At 30.5% G+C, this 22,052-nt stretch overlaps 3 protein-coding genes across 6 annotated transcripts; all 3 read right to left on the minus strand.

Annotated features, from left to right (window-relative positions):
• Positions 1-340: 340 nt before the first annotated feature.
• On the minus strand, positions 341-2,440 carry LOC106761929 (cationic amino acid transporter 5). Its single transcript, XM_014645555.2, has one exon. It carries the CDS (start codon positions 2,272-2,274, stop codon positions 517-519), a length of 1,758 nt encoding a protein of 585 aa, XP_014501041.1. The 5' UTR covers positions 2,275-2,440; the 3' UTR covers positions 341-516.
• Positions 2,441-4,821: 2,381 nt separating this feature from the next.
• LOC106760056 (haloacid dehalogenase-like hydrolase domain-containing protein 3) lies at positions 4,822-8,578 on the minus strand. 2 transcript variants are annotated; one of them, XM_022780411.1, is made up of 4 exons: positions 8,371-8,578; positions 6,290-6,577; positions 5,799-6,005; positions 4,822-5,332 (listed from the first exon to the last, which is right to left on the minus strand). In XM_022780411.1, exons 2-4 carry the CDS (start codon positions 6,545-6,547, stop codon positions 5,036-5,038), a joined length of 762 nt encoding a protein of 253 aa, XP_022636132.1. In that variant the 5' UTR covers positions 6,548-6,577; positions 8,371-8,578; the 3' UTR covers positions 4,822-5,035. The 2 variants fall into 2 exon arrangements, with proteins under 2 accessions (XP_022636132.1, XP_022636131.1); XM_022780410.1 differs by having other exon boundaries at positions 6,290-6,653.
• A 7,560-nt stretch (positions 8,579-16,138) lies between these two features.
• LOC106762382 (allantoate deiminase 2) lies at positions 16,139-20,518 on the minus strand. Of its 3 annotated transcripts, XM_022780412.1 has the most exons (13): positions 20,226-20,518; positions 19,220-19,311; positions 19,079-19,114; positions 18,861-18,964; positions 18,705-18,789; positions 18,501-18,617; positions 18,204-18,313; positions 18,020-18,125; positions 17,828-17,914; positions 17,120-17,362; positions 16,874-16,999; positions 16,623-16,784; positions 16,139-16,539 (listed from the first exon to the last, which is right to left on the minus strand). In XM_022780412.1, the coding sequence occupies exons 1-13, from the start codon at positions 20,311-20,313 to the stop codon at positions 16,417-16,419; spliced, it is 1,479 nt and encodes a 492-aa protein (XP_022636133.1). In that variant the 5' UTR covers positions 20,314-20,518; the 3' UTR covers positions 16,139-16,416. The 3 variants fall into 3 exon arrangements, with proteins under 3 accessions (XP_022636133.1, XP_014501751.1, XP_014501753.1); XM_014646265.2 differs by lacking the exon at positions 19,079-19,114 and having other exon boundaries at positions 20,226-20,512; XM_014646267.2 differs by lacking the exon at positions 19,079-19,114 and having other exon boundaries at positions 19,220-19,264; positions 20,226-20,501.
• Between the last annotated feature and the right edge of the window lie 1,534 nt (positions 20,519-22,052).

Raw genomic sequence — 22,052 nt, forward strand, 5'->3', positions numbered from 1 at the left:
CTTTTAGAAATAAAAATGTTACACTTTTTTTTCAGATAAACAAGTCATTTAACAACTGTGACTTTTCTTAAAAGAGATTTGATCTTTAGTTAAAAATTTTGTTTTTGTTGATATTTGAGATTTTAATTTCGGTTAAATATTTTTTGTCTGTAAAATTAAAATTTGTTTATATATGAAATTTTGATATAATTTCATTTTTAAATTTTAAAAATAAATTAATTCAATTATATTACCTTTTTTATATATATATAATCACATCAATAATGTTTAAATTATTTTGGCATATTTAATTCAAAAATCCAATCCAAAACACTCACACACACAAAATGTAAGACTATGAAAAAAAAAACTATACTAATTCATTTTTAAAATATACTCAATTTTAATTTCGCTTCCAACACATTAACACCATTTTTCACCCTTATAGTATTTTTACAGGATTGTCTTATCAGATAGGAAATAAACATTTTAGAAATGATTATGTTTCCAACAGACGAGGATGCACGGAGCTTCATTCTAGATGGTTTCTGTCTGGTCGACTTTTGATTTCAGCATTTGTTGTTGGTGAGCCATATCATAAGTTGCATGGAGACCAAAGAGGAAATAATAGATCAGCATTACCACTGTGCACACTCCAAATCTTATGAAGGCATCATACTCCAAAGATCCCATCAGGAACACATTTGTAGCTATTGACAAAGATGGCAACCATGGCACAAATGGAACACCCCAAACTTTTGGCACCCTTTGCTGAGTCAAAAACAGTGACATACCAAGAGTTCCCAAGAACCAAACAGGAACAGTCACAGTGTATCCTAACCAACCATTAGGCTTCAGCCCCCAGAAGGCTGAAATTCCTATTGAGGAACCAATAATGATCACCAAGAACATAACTAGCTTTACAAGATTCTCTCTTGGTGTCACCCCTCTCACATAGTACCTTCTCACCAAAAGGGCTGCAGATATCATCATGAACACAAAGAGTGTGCTCACAGATATCAAGCTTGACAACACATCCAAACCTGTGAAAAAGGCTATGATGGCACTTGCAACAGTGATCAAGAGTGTAGCATTTATAGGGGTTCCTGTCTTAGGGTGCACGAGAGCAAACCATGGTGGGATCATGTGGCACCTTGCTATATGAGTAATATAACGTGCCTGTGACAATCTAGCCACCAGAAGCACTGTGGTCATCCCCTTCAATGCACCAAAAGCAACTACATACTTTGCCCACTTCATTCCCACGCTCTGAAATGCAATTGAGAAAGCGGCTCCAGTGTCTATTTCTGTGTACTTCTGCATCATGCTCAGTGAGAGTGCCATCAAGCAATAAATCACTGTGATCATTGACATTGACCCCACCAAACCTATTGGAATGTCCCTTGATGGTTTCTTGGTTTCTTCAGCCATGGTTGCAATACTGTCAAACCCTCCATATGCAAAATAAATAATTGCTGCAGCCTGAAACACTCCCTTAGCGCCGTAAGGTAAAAAGGGTGACAAATTTGATGTGTCTGCATGAACAAACCCTGCAATAATCACAAATATAATAACAGCGGTGTTGATGGCAGAAGCTATCCAATTGAGGAATGAAGTTTTTCTTGTGCTGATTATTGTGATCACTGAAGCAATCACCAGAACCCCAGAAGCTATAGGGTCCAACAAGTTGTACCCCTCTTTGAGATTTGTTTTAATGCGCAATGAATTCTTTGGACGGTTCAAAAGGCTTGTGAAGTAAGAAGTCCATGATCTGGCCACTGCTGCACTTCCAATTACACTTTCAAGAAGAATGTTTCCAGCTGTTATGAAAGCAACAAAGTCTCCTAATTCAACTCTCAGATAAGCAAATGACCCTCCTGCTGATGGAACTTCTACGGCAAACTCAGTGTAGCAGAAAACAGAAAGCATTGCTGAGAACCCTGAGGCAACATAGGATAAAACAATTGCTGCTCCAGCATGGTTATGAGCCTCTTGACCAGTTAGCACAAAGATTCCTGCTCCAATCACTGCACCAAAACCGAACCATATCAGATCCCACCAGTTGAGGCAACGTTTCATGTCATGCTCACTTTGTTTCTTGAGCTCTTCTGTCTCGGTGGCATCATCTGATCTGCTGAAGAGACGATCCTTGAACCTTAGCCATGTTTGTGAGAGCGCAGAAACGTAGTTGTTCCAGCTTTGGAAGGACTCCTCTGGCAAGAAATCTTGTTTGCTCCATCTCCAATACCCTCTTTGAGGTTCTGCCTCATCATTTTCTCTTGTGCTAGTAGACATTCAAAATATTGCTTCTTTTCTGAAGCTATTGAGTAGATTTGAGTGAAGGATTGAGGGGGGAAACAAGCATAAACAGATATTTAGAAGTATGGGATTGAGTCCTTCCAAATGTCTTAAATTCTTGTCAGTTTGTGTGGAAATTTCACTCCTCCATCAATTGTCTTTTAGTGTACATTAAATAGAAGAAGGGCCACATCACATGATATATAAAAGGCCGATCTACCGTGCCCTTAAGAATGGAAACACAACTTGCATATTTGAAAGAGTAAAATTCTATCAGAAAAATAGAAAACTGAAGTTGTTTCAGAAATAGCTTGAAGGTGTAGAGATTTTCTTACCCTTATGTAATTGACACAAACATGTGAGACTTTTTGAACAGATAAAGACAAACATGTCCAACAAGTATGTAAATTGCTTCCCAATATTTGAAATAGATCATGTCAGACTTTCCTTATAGGTTTCAAAGTTATACTCTTATTTGATACAACTGAACTTACTGAGAGTAAAAGCGTCAGCATACTAAAGCTATGTTGGAATTCTCGCCACGTTGTTATCAAATTAGCAATTAAGGCACGATGTCTTTGGAAAAAACAATGAAGTTGTCACATTATGCCGACTAACATGAAGATTCCATGATTTATCCCATAGACTAATTGATATGGAAATTCTGTTGATTCTTTTCTTATCACTGAATTATCAATCACTGTCCATTACAGCGAGTAGCTTACTAGTTGTAAGGTTGCACAAGTCAACACCATCAAAAGATAAACCTATCCCTTCCATTTCCATGTGCATTATTGGATAAATTGTGTTGTCTATTTCTTCACATTGGATATAAGTGGTGTTTGCTTTATGAAAATCATAAGATTTTTCCAAGGAAATTTTCTTCAGATGGTTTTAATCTATGGAAATTTTAGTTATAAATGTTTGACTAAGTAAAACTAAAACAGTAAGAGTGAAAGTGAATCCATTTTATTCACATACTTTTCCTTATCAGTCACCTCGACACCTTTCAGTTAACACATAAAAAAAAATAATAATAATAATTTAATTTATTGAAACTTTGTAAGAATTTATAGTTTTTAATACAATTCTTTAAAGTATTGGAAAACGATCACTAATATAAATGTTTATCATCTAATATCAGTGCATAATCAAAGGGGAGAGAGGGTTACTTTCAGCTTGCTGACTTTAATAATTTTTAAGTCAAAAACACTTCAAAATGCCACTTCTCGTAGAATCCATCGGAATTATTTAATATCATTAATCGAAATTCACTAATAATATTAGTACTCAAAATAATTAGATTTAATATTAAATGTATTTTTAATGCTAATGTGAAATTATTAAAATTTATTCTTTACATGTTACAGATGAATTTCTCTTATTTTCACCTTCATATTGCATTGTGGATGAATTTCCTTTTTCTTTCACATATATTGCATCACATTTACTTTACACATGAACAAATAATACTAAAATTTTTATTTTTTTTAATCATCAACAATACTAACCTCCTTTTTAATCCTCCCTAACTAATGTAGATATTTATGATCTAATTAATAATTTAGTCATATATTTCATTGACTTGTTTTCATTTATATTTTTCTTTTACTTAATTGAATCTTCATTTTTATATAAAAATAATGTATTCTATTTTATTAAATTAATTTTAATATTATTTAAAAATATCACATGTCAAGATAGATGTAGATTTCGACCACATTATTTATATAATGTGTTATATTGAATTTCATTTTAAAAAACAAAATAAAAACTCAATTGAATAAAAAGAAACATAAAACTAAAACAAAATAGAAACTTAAATATAAAAATCAAATTAATAATTAAATTTTTAATTATTTATAACCTAATACTGAATATAATTGAGTTATTTGATTTTAAATAATTTAGCATGAATAATTATAATGTTTCTTTCTTTATTTTTCTGTTTTCCTAAATTTTATATCATTCATTATTAGTAACAACAGTTAATATTAAAAATGAAATGAAACAAAACCATTTGATATTAACTTATGATAAACTGTTTCATCTATTATTTAAATTATTTTAAATCTTTTCATTGTAAACGAAGAAAGAAATTAAAACCTATTGGTTACTTTAATCTTAATAATTTTTTTAAAATAATTTCTTCTTTTTTTGTTTTTTTTAAAGGGGAAAACTATGACAGAATATAACTCGATAAGTGAATATATATAAAAACCAGTAACGAATAATTACTAAAATTTGAACTCTCAGAAATCAAATTCTGGCATTGAACAAATGAGTCTATTTCTGTAAATAAATTGTCATTGAGTTTAATTGGGTAACTAATTAATTTTATTTTATTATATAATCTCTTAAATTAATTAATACTTTTTATTTCATTATATTATAATCTATTACTTAATATTCTATAAACATATATAAAATTAGTTATATATAATAATAATAATCTTAAAAATATATATTAAGTGAGGGCAAAAGTTTAATTTTCAAAATATTTATTTTAAAATTATAATTTAAATTAAGTTTTAAAGCCACAGAACCCTATGGAAGAGAATGTAACATATAAATATAGAGAATTACGTTTGAGTTTGAGCTACATCTAACTCTTAGCCTTTAGATTCTCAAGCATGCCTCTATAGAGAAATATTCAGCCACATGCATTTGGTTGAATGTCACAAGAGAAAGTAAATAGTAATATCATTAGGGAAGGGGGTGATAACAGAAATACTAGTTCAAAAACGTTAGAGCCTCTCTAGTAATCTGACTCAGTTGAAGAAAGCCATTCTTGTACTGTAAATAGATCAGGGAGAACAACTGCCCCTGACTTTCGCCATTCCTCAGCTTCTGGAGTCTTAAATCTGTCCACCAATAGTGCATGCATCCCTATGCTCTTAGCTGGCTCATAGTCTTTGCGCATGCTGTCTCCAATATGCAAAGTTTGTTCAGCTGGAATGTTTCCAGCCCTTTCAAGTGCAATCTCATAAATTTTTGGGTTTGGTTTCTCAACGCCTTCAAGACCAGAAAACACACCAAAGTCCCACTCAGATCCCTGCATCATTAAACATCATACATAGCAATCAGACATTCTTGTCTCTGGGTAAGTGTACAAGACAACAAAAAGACCTGTAGTGAATAGCAAGTACTAGTTCTTTCAAGACCACCATGATGATAACAACCAAAAAAAGAAATTTTTCCCATTAAGTAATATCAGTTACATTGATAGCTCTAAACAATTTCCACAAATGTCCTTTCTGCTCTCTCTCCTCTTCTCTTGAGGCTAAATTCGGCTCCTTCAGGCAGCCTTTACAAAGATCATGAATCAATTATTGCATTGCGTTTGAAAATGGAAGTGTACCCTTCTCTATTATTGTTTTAAACAAGTGCACTCACAGAAATTTGAGAATGTGAAATTATGCTACTTCTGGTTAAGTATTGAAACAATTCTAAATGTATCTTTTGATGTCATTTACAAGTCTGACATAGCAAACTTTTAGAAAAAAACAAAGGAAACTTACCTCGTTTAATCCCAAAGCTGGAAGAATCACATCTTGATATCGATACTCAGCATTGCTCACAATACCAACTTTGATACCCTGTTCACGAAGCCATCTAAGAAATGGTTGAGAGTCTGGAAAGACAGAATATGGGGCAGATGAACCAAAGGATGCATATATGCGTCTGAAGATTTTCTCAAATGTCTCCTCATCATAAACATATCCAGCCTGCCAAAAAAACAAACTTCATATATAAATTCTCACATGTGGGATTGCAAATATTATGAGCTTGTAGCTCAATGCTAAATTCTGGGAGCTTAAATGAAGCTGAACACATCAATAAAGATTGGATTTAAACCTTTCTTAGTTCAGTGCATTAATTGTTTCAGAAGAGAAATTTAGTACCAAACTAAATACCCTACCTTTCCTTGTGTACCCGTGTAAATACCACTCAGCTATTATGACATTTAATACATCATACAACCAAAGTAATGACTTTACCGATGTCTTACCCTGACAAAAGAATCTCGCACACAGGTTTTCCACCATATAATGTTTGACATTTTGGCTGCATACCCAAAACACGGATAGTTCTTTGCCATGTCCTTATATGCAAGCTTAAAGCCCTCGTGCATACGTTTGTAGTCTGGGCAAGGCTGGCCTGCAGCTTTGGCTGCCATGCAATAATAGTCACCAAGCTCCCCTTTGTAAGCCATCAGGGTACCGGTAACATCAATAGTGACACAGCGTAGCTTAGCCAACAATGTCATGCTTTGTTACGGGATTGTTCAGAAGAATTTCTGATACAACAATACCAATATAAATTACACTGAACCAAATCCAGTAAAATAGAGAACTTCTTCAAAATTGATAAGCCTGCACATGTGATTCCAAAATTACATTGTTAAATTTAAAAGAAAATTAAGTAATGAAAGAGCTTACAAGATGATAAGACTTTGAAGTTGTTTTGTTGTTTAAAAAAGGGAGGGGACAGGAGCAAGGGAAAAGTTGGTACTATAAATGATATTATAGAGCAACAAGAAATTTTCAACATAACTATTAAACTTGAGATCTACAAGATAAAAACCTGGTCTGATATTCAATATGAACAAAGTCAGGGATGCATAAATAGCAGCNAGAAAACATAACGAAATGTATTCAATAGGNTACAAGTGAATATAAGGCGTGAATATCAGCAAGTAAGCATTTTCTCAGAAGAAAAAGCAATTTAAATTAACANGTATTTTAAATAAATATGAAAGTAGCAAATTTACACTACATTACATCCTTGAAAGATACCACGTTTATGAAGGAAAATGAAATTATTCCCATATCTCTGTTGCAAAATCTATTATACATACAAAGAAAATATAAGGAAAGCACTCAAGCAGAACTTTCTAACATAAATTAAAATGAAAGAGGAACATACAGATTCAGGTATATTAAAGAGATCTTTTTGCAGATGTGGTAAACCAATAACAAAAAAACTGAATTTGGTCTTAGAAAGTAAATCACATTACTTCAATGTTCCATTTCAAGCAACCACCACAAGTACCAAGCCAAACAGGATCTTCGGATTAAATATTCCTAGCAGTGACGTTTATTTTGTCATATTTCACAAAATAACTACAGTAGCATGTTGGTCAGTTTCACAAAAGAATGATAGTAATAAGTTCGACTCCTGAAAAATCGTAGTAAAACCCAGCTCTCAGGAAGTTAACAAGTTCATTTCATTTCAAAAAATTATCAGACACTCTCATTCATGAAATTATTTTATGGCTGGCCATCTAAGTAAAGTCTTGATCTTACATACAACTCCCATGATGAAGATAATATTTACACAGCTTCCAAAAAACAAATTATAAATTTAAAATCTCTTGTTACAATCTACAATCATCCAACCCAAGTCAAAAAATAATCATTATTTATCCTAAGCACATGAAGAATATCTCACACAGACCAACCCAGATTCCTCCCTAGTCTGTTCAATTACCCAAGATCCATAAGGATATGTCGAGATTGTATCAATGCATGTACAAGATTGTCATAACAATTACCAATTACTAAACAATTACAATCTTGAAATCAACACAGTCTTAAATTTGAATCAAACAATCGTCTGAGTCATTCGGTTGGTTAAAACACACACCAAAAGGATGATTCACTTCTGAATTTAAATCTATGTATACAATAAGAACTAAACTCTTGTTTATAGACTTGCCTCGCAAAATAAAAAGCAAAATCACATGGGGGAATGTGTCAAATTGAAAATGGGGTAAACAATGAGGTCAAACCAGCTAAGAGGTTAGATCAAGAAGCAAAGTACTCCCAAATATTAGATTTCTCATTTGTGAAAATGCTCAATAAGACATAGATTCAAAACAAAGCCCTACAAGACAGTAACAAAACCAAGATCCAATGAACAGATACCCACCATTGAAAAGAAAAGATTTCAATAAACCACACATACACAACAAGAGTGTGGTTAGGTCATCACCCACAAAACATATTACAAAAATGATTATATCTTTACAATCACAAGACACAAAAGAGTAAATTCTAACAATCATACACCAAACAAAAAAATTCTTACCAGAAACTCAGAAAACTGAAAAGTTAGAAACTTTGCCTCTGAATCATAAATGCTGCAGAAGATGGGAGAGCTACACTATCATGAGAAACCTTGTGCACGTTTCCATATGGTTTTTATTGGTGGGAAAAAATAAAGAAAGAAGCTTGAGGGGTGATGCTGTTTCCTCCTTCTCAAACAAGAGGATGGTTATGTTTGCACACAGGAAAATCATCAAATCACATATTTATCACTTAATAAAAGTTCTTTTCTTTTTACTTTTTTTAAGCATGACTACTTTTGATATTGCCAAAATTATGTATAAGTAATTAGGTGTTGTCTAATGTTATTAGCCATAAGGCAATAATTACAATATTTTTTGTAATTTTTATTTTATTTTGTATTAATTAAATGGATAATGATATTTAGACAACTTTTTTTTAACAATATTTGAATATTGATTACGTGTCAATATGGGATTGATCAAAAATTACTCCACAATTAATAATAATAATCATAAACATTATGAAATAATTTTTTACTAAATCACACATTAATACGTAATCAATATTCAATTAACACATAATCAATGTTTAAATGTTGTCAAAAAAATGTTGTCTAAGTATTATTATCCTAATTAAATGTATGTATGCATGTACATTAAATATAAATTAAATGAAATAAATATAGTTAATGTTATTTTGTACATCTGCACTAAGAAAACTTTCAGAAACTGCAAGACAGTAAAGAGAGAAAATATATCTCTATATAACATTTAATTGGATTTAATAATTAAAATAAAAGTTATAGTATAAAAACATTAAAAAGAACAATTGTTATGTGTTATAAAGTATTTAACGTAAAAAACGTTATATATAAAAAATTAAAATTACATATGTATTTAATATTTAGTTTATATAATTAATATGTATATTATTGTTTCTAATTGAATAAGTGTAGGGTTATTAAAAATATGAATAATATATACAAATAACTTTTTGTAATAATATAATTTTTTTAAACTTTTTAATGCATTATTGAATATTTACTAGATTCATTAATAAAGTTGTATAAGTCTCAAATAACAATGATTATAGCAGTTAATTAATCATAAATAATGCATTAATGGATTCATAAGAATATACTGATAATATTCCTCATATAACAATGATATAAAATTCCTACTTATAATGAAAATTTAACATACAATATCACCCTCCATGGGATTTTTCACTCTACATTTTGCTTTAGTAAAAGGGTAGTATCATAAACTTAAAAAGGTGTTATAAAAAAATTAAATTTAAGATAATAAAATAAAATAAGACATCTAGATATAACTATTAAAATAATTATTTTATCTTCTTATTCAAGGTGTAATATTTGCATGTCTATTTTATAACAAATGTTGGTATACCTCTACTTTATTTAATGAGATTTTGATGTTCTGAACATTATGTTATTATTTTGATTAATTTACTTTAGAATTTTCAGTGTATTATATATTTTCTAAAAACAAGTTTTTTTCCTATGTCCATAATTTTCACTTGTACTTATCTCATTTTAGTCTTTCAATCTAAAAGAAAAATATACAATTTCAATTAAATTATCAAATTCAGATATATTTCTAATTTGGTATAATTGAGTTCATCAAAAATAAATAAAACTGAATATAAAATCTAATAATGAATTATTAAAAAATTAAAAATTAAAAAAAAAACTAAAACCAAAATTATATAAAAGACATTATAACTCAACTTTTATAAAGATCATTCAATGCATCAAGAAATACCTTTATCATGTATGAAGGATAAAATCATTCTTGAGAATTAAGCGATAGAATAAATTAAAATATATATTTAATTATCTACTTTTGTGTGGTTTAATTTTCTTATTTTTATTACTGTAAAAAGACTTTCCTACATGATTATAAAATGTTATTGGATGCAAAATTTACCATTTTTAGTTTTTATTCTTATATTATTGTCATTTTGTAATAATTGGTACAAATATAACAAAACTAAAAATAATATATCAATTCATTTCTTTTTTCTAAAATTTGTATGGTTAAAGTATTTAATCATTTAAAATTATTTGTGTAAAGTAAAGAAATTGTGATATAGCATTAAATTGAGTCTTATTAATTCTTAAACTATATAAGCAAATGTTTAGACAGTAAAAAGAAAGTATTAAAGAGGGTGTAAATAGGTAAAAGATGAAGGACTAAATAATAAAAGAAGAAAACCATGGATTGTAGTCGCGGTTTTGGTACAGTATTAAGGGAAAAGAAGAATACCGTTAGCTAAGAACGAAAACCATGGCTGTAACTGCCATTACACGTGTGATAACACGTGTCTAAGGGAGACAAACCCTATGCAATGCTTGGAAATAGAAATCACCTTTTCTTATGTTTTATTGTGATTGCTTTGAAAATCTCTGACATTTTCATCACTTTAGATTCTGATCTATTCAATTATCAAAATGTCATTTCTTTCCCAATTTTCAAATGATTAACAAAATTGGTTCTCATTGGATTCCATCATTGTTTTTGGACAAATTATTCCATCGCAATTAAAGACTATAATTACCAAAAAAGTTTTTCATTAAGATAATATGAAAACCCTGTGGTTGAATATGTCATATATTATTTTTTATTACAAATAAAAGATGTTAAATATAAATATATATAGGGATTTTTGAAAGATTATATATTTATAAAAATATCTAAAGAACTTCATAGAGAACTAATGTCTTGAAACGTTTTATATGTAAATATATACAAATATATTATAATTGTTGCTGTAAAACAAATACAAACAAAAGTAAATTAGTATTAAAAAATTTCATAATAATTATATTAAATTAATATTTAATTGTAAATTATGTTTCATAAGTTTAATAAGATTTTAATTAATATATTTCATTAATGAGACCTTAATTGTCTTTATATAGAAAATATATTTTAAAGTGATAATGAATTAAAAATACTGAGAGATTTCAATATATTAATATTAAATTATTTTCATTATTATAAATCAGTTTTATTATTTTAAAATATATAATTTTTAGAAATCACTTTTTTAAAATCATATGTTTTTTTTCTAAGGATTCTTGTATCTTTTTCATTTGTTTAAGATCAGAAACCGTCCGTGTGATTCTCATGGAGAGATCTTCAACTCTACTCGATCAATTTTTCAAAAAGAGTAAGATAGTTTTCTGCTCTTTTATTTGATTTTACATTGGTTTCAGTCTTCTTTTAGGTTCTCTACTGATAAATTGTTTTAATGGCATTCCTTGATCATATATTTTGTTGATTGTAGTTGTTGTTTGGTCTCTTTGAACTGAGAAGTAGAGTAGGGTTCTCTAGAGTTATTTTAAGTTTTTAACAAGTAAGGGAAGCTAGTGTTTTATTTAATTTTGAGTTATAAAATATGAAATGATAGTAGTTAACATGTGATTTGAATGAATGTTGAATTATATGCTTGAAATTAGTATGATAGTATTAAGTAGTTTGATTAAATTGAATTTAGTTGAATGATTCTGGTTGGATGTGATTATTGATTTGAATGTGTTGTTTGTTGTGAAATGGTTGATGAATTGGTTTATGTGCTGAAAAGAAAGGGTATGGGTTAAAAGAGGAACTAGTTAGTCAAAAAAAGGGTTTTGATAGGGAATTTTTAGAAGTATGAGTCTAAAGGGACAAACAACAATATGGGACATTTTATAAGGTCAATCAGAACTTGTTTGAGTTATGTTTAGAAGGAATCTGATGTAGTATTGATTGCTAGCTAATAGGAGGTGTTTTGTATGGTTCTTGATTCATTTTTTTTGGGGTTTTGATAGATGAATTTTTTAGAAAAAGGTTAAATGGGAAAATTAGTAGTTTGGAGTCAGTTCTTAAGTCATTTAGAACTTGTTTAAGTGTTGAGTTAAGTTAAACCTGAGCTGAAGTTGATACTTGGTTCCTATGGTGTTTTCTGTCACGTTTTTGATCTATTGTTAGGGGTTCTAAGTAGTGAAAATATAAAGTACAGAGGCTATAATGAATTTGAGGTGTTGGGATATGTTATTGAGTCATTTATGACTTGTTAAGACTTTTAGTTGGCATAAATTTGACTTAGAAAGTGTTGTTTTGAGTTTAGGTATGTTTGGAGCTATCAAATGGACTTAATGCATCTAATTTCGAGTCTAATGATAAAAAAGGCACTTTGTTTTAATTCTAAACATGATTTCACATCAATTCTAAGGTGCAAGGAATCCATTTGATCATTATAATAAGTCTCAAGTGCGTCAAAAGCCATTTTCAAAGTGTTTTCAACTGATGTGGCACTTGAATGCCTATTTCTGGGTGCCTAAGCACCACGTTCCAGTGGCCATGGCGTTGAGCGTCCCATTGCTAACGCTGGGTGTGACTCTATAGGTCTTGATTTCGTTTGCTTTAGGTTGTCTTATGTTCTTTTGTGAGTTGTTTACGGTACTTTGATGGATGTTTCTTGGTTTCATGTGTTTTACTTAATGTGTTTATATGAGAGATATGTATGTGGATGAAAGGTTGCAGAAAAGAGTTTCAAGAAGGAATATCTTATTGGTGGCTTCAAGTGTTGCTAGTATGAATGGGTAAAGTTAAGTTGGGATTTTCCTGACTTTCTAATGATCATCCATGCTCAATTAGAGGTGATGAGTCATGCCGTGAGAATGACAGGAGGTCCTAGCCTGGGGACCTTTCTCTAATTGGCAAATGATGTTTAACGGACTAATCTTGTGTGGTAGCTTTGAGTGAGTCAGTTGTTCTACCATACAGGTGCAGGAACCTCTGTAACTCGACATTCATTTTATATCCGAATGGTTAAGTCTAAGTTTGTGTTATGATTAGGATGAATATTTTATTATGTGTGAAGTGTAATATATGATGGAATTTTATTTTACCATGTTAAATTGTTTTATCACTAGTTTACCCTTACTTTTGTGTTGTTTATTTATGTGTTTGTTTGTTTTTTTTTTGTAATGATCATCTAAATGATGTGAAATTTGAGAGAAGTCTTTTCAGTTACTCTAGCGAAAGGTGAGGGTGAAACATATGTAGTTGTTCTATTATCATATATGTAACATTTTCTTTTTCCAGTTTTATACTATTAAAATGGGATCTTACATTCATAAGTTCTCGCTCTCCAATCTTTTATCTATATTATTTGGACAAAACCTACTTAATATTCATATTATATTTCACAAATGATAACTAGTAGTTTTCAAATTATACGATAACCAACTCATTACGACAAACTGTACTTTGTTATTTAATCTTATTTAATCACAGTGAAATAATATATATGATACGTTTAAACCACTTTTATGCACAATAAATAAATAAATAAATAAATAAATAAATATATATATATATATATATATATATATATATATATATATATATATATATATATATATATCATGTAAATACAAACTAGATGAACAAAATAAAAGTTAGGTTACATAGGATATCATTTGCGTGAGTCATTGTGTTTGAACAATATTGTTCAATATGAGATAATTTATACAATATTTTTCTAATTCAAACAATGACTATTGCTTGAGCAAAAAGTTTAATTACTATGAATGACTCTTCCTTAGAGTGATTAAGCATAACAAGACCATATGTTCTTCCTCACCGAAAAAATTCTTTAATTTCTTTATTGTGAATTTATTTGACTCATAGATTTTATAAGCTATTTTCTTTAAATTTCTAGGTACAAGTAAAGTCCATAATTATTAGGCCTCATTTGATGTCCAAATGAATGTAAAACCTTTTGAAGTAAGAAAGTATCAATTCAAGCCTAGAATCAAGGGATTTGCATTTTTAAAATTCAATATTCTTTCATATTTTTTTAATTATGAATTTGTCTAATACATAACCATCTTAGTCTTATTCAAGTGGTGTGACACTTATCTTCTACTTTTATGTTACTTTTATGTTTCTTCAATATTTTATTATTTCATTTATTTTATAAAAAGTTGATTTTGTTTTTAAAGTGAGGTTTTCACTTATTTGTATATTATAAACTTGTCTTAATTTTAGACTATATGAAACTTTCAAACAATTTTTGATACACGTATAAAAAATAATCATTCTTATGTCAGTTCCATATTTTATTTTTGTTCTTATTTTTTATTCAAAATATGACTATGAATCATAAAACTATTTAATGATTGAAATATGTAAAGATATTTAATATTTCCTGGACTATACATTTATATGTCTATATATTTCCTAAACCTTTAAACAACCTATCAAAAAGAGGTCAAAACTTTTTTTCAATATATATATAAACATATTAGAAATCCTTCCAAAAAGAGGTCAAAACTTTTTTTTTTCAATTGAAAACATTCTCTTATCAATTTTGTTCCAAAACAAATTTAGATTAGTGCTATTGGTTTTAAGTTGACAAATTGGTATTCTTTTATCTCTAATTTTTAAGTCGACAACATTCTTAGATTTCAAGAAATATCTTATTTATAATGTTTACTTTGTAATAAACTTTTAATAACCCTCACTTCCCATCATAGTTCCTTGTGTGTCACAATTTTTCTTTAAAAAATGATAATTTCATTAAAATGTATTTATAGACTCGTTTTCTTCCATAACTATTTTGTCATTCTTTTCATTCAAATCCTCATCAAAATTATTTCTTCTTAACATTATTTAAGCTTATTTTAAGCAAATAGACTTTCAATTTATATATTTCAATTTTCAATTTTTCTCTAATATATAATGTCTTACAAATCTTACTGATTTTTCATGTTTTACTCAAACCAATTTATCTTACCCTAATAAATTTTTATCAAAATTCAATATTCAATATAATGATGGCATGATACAAGTAAAAAAAAATTAAAATATAATTAACGATGAAATTAAAAAAATATGATGTCATACTTAATTGATTATTTATTGTACTAATTAATTATAGTACAACTCTTTTACAAATCTAAAATAAACAAAATAATTGATTAAATCAAACAAACAGTTTTCTATTAAAAACAGTTCTGGAAACATACATTGTTGACGATGTACAGTTAGTAATTGTGAGGGTGCAGAAAGAAACATCCCTACAAGATTAGTAACAGCCCAATTTAAGGGTTATGTTGTTGGCCCAGTCTTACATTAACCATGTATCACTATTTTCATAATAATGACATTAATTAAAATACGGCGGAAGTTAAGCTGAAGACTATGGTATTGGATATTGTTGTTTTGTACTTAAACATTAAACAACGTAAGAGGATATCCAAAGTTTATACGAACTACTTAATGCGAATCCGAATATGATTACATTCGTGTTCCTCTATTTATTGTGACAGTCACATTTGAAGTTTGACCACAGATGTTCATTCATATTCCTTTATGTTCAATCATCCACGCCTGATTGGACACGACAATATCATAATTCATTAGCAGAAATTATTTTGTACCAAGAGAATTAATGGCCAAGAATTGCACTTGCAGATAAACTCTACTTCCCAATACTAGTGTTTTTTTTTTTCTTAAGTATGGTTTATCTTGTCTCTTTCAATCTCTTCCAATTCAAGAACCACTCAATAAAATGAATCGAAATATTTGTCAATTTTCTTTTAACTCAGAAGAGAACAAGATAAATTTGCCATTTGATTCCATAAAGCAGAGATTGAGAGCCAAGCATTTGTGTGGGAACAAAAAATCCATGCATTCATCAATATTTGATATTATCATCTAGCATCAACATCTTGTGTATGAGTATGATAACTTTGGTTTATACTTTCATGATAACTACTTCCAAAGCCATACACTAACATTATATATACCTATTAAAGTAAAAAGTAAAATCAGTCATAAGCTTTATCCGACAGTGGCAAAGAACATGCAGAACAACTTGAGCCGTTTCCTGATAACAGGATAACTAAAACCAAAAATTCAATTACACAACTATAAGAAGACACAAACAACTAAAGAAAAAAGAGTTAACTCATGAATTAACTCAATAAATTAACCTATAATTACAAGCTATAATATCTATTTATTGCTTTACACAGTTATCATATCACTTATGATAGATTTTCCAGAAATGACAAGGTTGCTAAACCAGCTGCCCAGACATCGTTATCTAGCACATGTTCTTGTGGAGAGTGACTGATGCCTCCACGACATCGCACAAACAGCATTCCCACCTGTTCAAATCCTCATTCATTGTCAGATTCTGGAGAGTAAATTGCATGTCAAAACACACAGATAAGGAACAAAAATGTGTCACCTTTGTTAAGTGAGATATTGCCATTGCATCATGGCCTGCTCCACTCATTAATGTTGGCACTTCATCCTGGATGTCACCCTCCATCTTCTTTAGTGCAGAATAAGTTGCAGACTTGAGCTGAGAACTCAGATCAGAATCACAAATCACAGCACCTGCATCATGCTGAAGTGAACACAACAAAGTCATTGATTGTTGTTAGTACAATTCAGAAAACAACTGAGAAAAACAAAAGAAGGTCAACCAAACCAAACCTTGTGTTCAATAATGCAGGAAACTGAACGCTTGTCACATATTTGGTAAATTTGTTTTGACAAATCATAGATAACAGCCTCACGTCCGAGGTCATCAATTGCTCGTATGTCCACTGTATACGTAACCTACAACAATCCAAAAATTTACTGTCATCAAGGGCCTCCTCAACCACAAAAATATGAAATGATGATGCACGCCCACTTTGACATTCCAGGGTCAGCGCATTTTAGAAATTCATGGCTTGCCTGGCCTGGAATGACATTACTGGCACTTGGCCATGTTGATATCTCTCCAACAGTACAGACAAGTGAGCTTGACAGTGATTTCACTGTTGAATCACTGCAATGAGCATCATAAGAAAGGTATTCTTCAGGATGTTTACAGAGGCTTTCCAAGACCACAATTTGTTCCGCAGCAGCTGCCATAGGATCCTGGCGCATGGACATAGGGACTGTTCCAGCATGACCTTGTGATCCTCTAACTGTAACCTGCATCGTTGTTTATGTAATTATAAACCAACATATGCATAGGCAAGGGCGTATAAGTATAGCAATAACTACAAGTAAACTAACAGTATCAGTGTGAAGATAGATCTGTTCTAATAAATGTCTTTCACAAGAATTGATATTGAAAGTGCACAATCTTAGCTGCTGATAAGAAGATCAATAGTTAATATTCCAACACATTCAGAATTTGCTATGCATGTGCATATAATATCAACCATTGATTTTTTTTATCAGCAACTGAGTTACTTTAAGACGAGCCAAATCCTTCATTGACAAGTTCACCTCATAATTTTCACACGCATTAAAAGATTAAAGTTTTGTTTGTTTGAAAGACAATTTAGATAATCAGTTATATCTTGTTGGGTTCACATAGAAGTAACAACCACAACTGATCCAAGTAACTATGAGCATTACAACGCATGACAGAAAATCTTATTTGTAACATACCTTCAATCGTGTCTGCCCAGCTATGCCTTTAACCACACCAAGTGGGAAACCAACTTGTTCTAGCACAGGACCCTGCTCAATGTGAACCTGCAAAATGTAATAAACAACAGCCGAGCAAATTCTTATGAGCTTATTGATGAAATTTTTGAGAAAAATAGTTCAATAGATGAACAATGAAAATGCTTATCACACCTCAACATAACCCCAAACAGATTTTGGGTCATACTTGAGCTTCAAAAGACTTTCCTCTGTAATGTCTATTGAGTTCTCCTTAAGAAAATCTTTTATCATTACATCCCTGAAAGCGGTACATGAATAAATATACTGGTGATGAAAAATTTATTATAAATGTAACAAGAAAGTTGCAAGGTGAAACCTCTTATCAGATATCTCCAATGTTGTAGCAGGCAAAATACCAGCTATAGCACCACTGCCCAAGAAAGTAGTTTGAAATCTCACACCCTCTTCATCGCTAAATGCAATCACCTGAATCATTAGAAAGATAAGATGTCACCAATAAAACAGTAGCATAGTCCCAACATTTCCATGTACTTTTTCTGACTATCTTTTTCTCGGTGCACATCATTATTACCAAAGGATACGATAAATTAATGAGCAGTGAGCACAAATCAGTACTTTTTTACTGAAAACTAATATCAGTTACTTGACTAACCTCAACGGGGCGCTTTAGCTTTTCCAGCTTTCCATTGACATGCATGGCCTTCAAGGCAGATATTGCAGAGACTATTCCTAGGGATCCATCAAACATCCCAGCATCAACAACAGTGTCCTAATATCCATCATTCAAATGGATCGTCACTATTGTCAAGGAAAGGTTCAATTTTATTTAAACAAATTGAGGGAACAAACGACTCACCATGTGAGAACCAATCAATAAAGCTTCAGCATTTGCATTTGCACCATCGACTCGACCGTGTACATTTCCCATTTGGTCCACCCAACTGCAAAGAATAAAAGCATCAGTCATGTCTTCAGAAAATCTACTCAGGGTTGAAGAAGTTAGAAGGCTAACGTTCTCAAACCAGCATCCTCCATCCATCTACGAATAAGACTAATTGCCCTCATGGATGCAGGACTCAAGAATGTCCTCTCCAAATAATTTTTACCATCGCTCACCTGTAATCCAACAACAACATTAAATTCAAAGAATAAATAATTTGCAGTGAAGTGTACGTGATGCAATAAGCAATTTAGGTAACACAATGTTGCTCATTGCTTTCAATGCTATACTTTAAAACTGACACACATTGAAGTTATCTGCATTTCCTGTATGGATCAGGATCATTGGGGTCAAGAACAGAAACTCATACATGTATGAGTAGAAATATAAATGAAAAAGTATCAAAGTAACGCTGAGTTCAGATATATTACCTTCCCAAGCTCATAAAGCCTCGCCACTGCCTCGTCTCTTAGAATCTGTGGAAACAAATCATCTCTTTTTTCTAAATCTCCTGTCTCAATACCTAATCATTTCAAATAGGTACTTAGAACATTCACGCAATCAATCACATCCATCAACAAGAGCAAACAAAGCTACCTTGTGTTTCCCGTTTTCTTTACTCATTTTTGTAAATTTAATTGCGCCAGTTACACACAATTTCTCACTACTAATTGTGAAGAAGAAGAAAAAAAATCCCAATTGCCACCATAAAAAACAAGATACTTGCATCAGCCTCTTTCTCTTTTACACAGACTAATTTTTAATTTCAAAATCTGACCCATAAAAGAGTAGCATACCCCTCCTACCAACACCCTATCCATTCCAGACACAACTTGAACTCAGATGTCCCAATCAGAATAATAAGTTACTATAAATCATCTCGTCAACACAAGCATATCCAGTGAACTAACAAGAGTCGTGAATTGACCCATTAGCACGGCACAACTATAACAACCAAACAAAACACAAATTTTCTGATCTCTCTCAACTCGGTCCTCACACAAACACCATCTCCATGTGAATCAGGTGTCAACTCATCCACAGGCTCAACACAAGCCCAGAAAGGCACACCCAGAGAGATGGTCAAAGGGAGAATCACAATACAAGGACCCACATGAATATTTTATTAAAAAAAAAAAAAGATCCCTTTTTGCGTAAGCTGGCTGAGAGAGATTCAAGGTGACGCCAGAAACGGGAGAATCTCAACCGTCACCACGCTGAGTGTGCCTTTTCTGGGCTCTGTTGCATCGAAATCTGAGAGAAAGAAAGAAAAAAAGAGATCTTGTGCTAACATCATGGAAACGGAATCTGAATCCTTAAAAGGGTGACTCATGTCTTTGCACCTCATGCAAAGACTATATCACAAGAACAATAACATAAACAACAAGCTTTGTTTTTTATTTTCTTAGACAACTGAAAAGAGAAGAATATAATTACCAGAGAACATGGAAACACAGGAAAGAGCTGAGAGGAGGCAGGAGAGAAGGAAGCAAGAGTGAAGAAAAGTGGTGGTGGTGGAAAACATGGTGGTGGCTGGTGGTTGTTTATGGATGGAGAAAGCAAAAGCACAAGAAGCTAAGCTAAAACTGAAGGGTTTAGCTTTAGCTTAGCTAGGTACCAATGCTTCCCAATCTCAAGGACCGAGTGAAGCACAGGGAATAATATGAATTTGTGGTGGAAGTGTTGGCGGCTCAAAGGCTCACCAACGAGCCCGTGACATGCACGAGCGATGTTGCATTGTGGTGGGACCCTTCTCTTCTCTCTCCTCTCTCGCTCCTCTCTCTGTAAGTGCAAGTGTCAGTATTGCTTTTGGATTTCCATGTGTTGCAGATGCAGTTATCCTTTACGTAACTCCTTTCATCTCTATTCACCCATATTCACTCAATTACCATGTTATAATTTCCTCAAAAACTTTAAATATATTTTTATATAAATTTTTATTTACAATATTTCATGATAATTAAAATTATTTGTTTAAATTTTTACAAATGTGAACAGCACACGTGTTTTTCTTTTTCTAGTGATGTATGATAAAAATGAATTTTTTATTCTAAAAATGTAGTTTTTATTTCTAAAAATGTAACTTTTATTCTAAAACTGTAAAATATATTTTATTACTTTTGGTTTGGATCATGTAAGTAACATGAAAACTCTCGATTTGATGATTTGTTTCTATTAAATTCTATTAGACATAAAATCTCGACACATTTAACTTTTTCGGTTTACGTTCTTGAATTCATCATTTTCTGGTTTTGACTAATAAGACTGCTTAAATTTTAACAAATTTTCTATTTTGGAAAAGGTTTTTTATTTTATGGAAACATACACATCCTAACGCATTTTCTACTTAGTATAAGTTCGTACATTCTAACACATTTTCTATTTTCCTTAAAGAAAAAACATTTCCTATTTTAGACAATAAAAATTGATAATACGAAAGATAAAAATGAGTAATATTTTATAAATAAATAAATAAGAATTTATGATAAAAAATATAAGTTTTTTTCATCTAAACTTTATTTTCAATAATTAAAATTTATTTGATGAAATTTTTCAATAATCTAAAACTATCTTGTCTTAGGAAATAAGTATGCTTAATATATATATATATATATATATATATATATATATATATATATATATATATATATATGAGACTTGTACAAGCTTTTCACAATAGTATATGTAATTGTAGAATTGTTATGACATTTTTTGGCAAGTTACAATTATATATTTATTTTTTTATTCAATTTATATATGAAAATATATAGAATATGTAAATTTTTGTATTCTTTCCTGTTTCTTTAATGAAAATAGACCGTTTTTTAAAGAGTTTTTTCTTTTATTAAAGTGTGACCTAACTTTTCGTCAAGAAGGGAAAGAAAAACTATAAAAAGAAGTTAGATGACACACTAATGGTAAAAGAAGTTACATAAATAAACTGTAATATTAAACAATTATTGTTTATTTTCATGGAGACTTAAAATAAGGAGGGCAGGAAAGGATTTAACAAAATTTTATAATTTTTAACAAATTTAAGACAACAATAAAGAGTATATTAAATAATAAGAGGGAGTGATATTTTTTTTTTATTATTATTATTAATATTAATGCACATTCTTGATAACTTTGTTATTAATTGGTAAGTTTCATTCCTAAATTAAATAAATCACGTGAATTTCTATTGCAAGAGATTGTGTTGGCGAAGGTCTTTATTACATTTTAATCTAAATCACAAGAACTATGCAAATATTTATATTATTA

This window comes from Vigna radiata, chromosome 5 (genome assembly GCF_000741045.1).
Source record: "Vigna radiata var. radiata cultivar VC1973A chromosome 5, Vradiata_ver6, whole genome shotgun sequence".
NCBI lineage: Eukaryota > Viridiplantae > Streptophyta > Magnoliopsida > Fabales > Fabaceae > Vigna > Vigna radiata.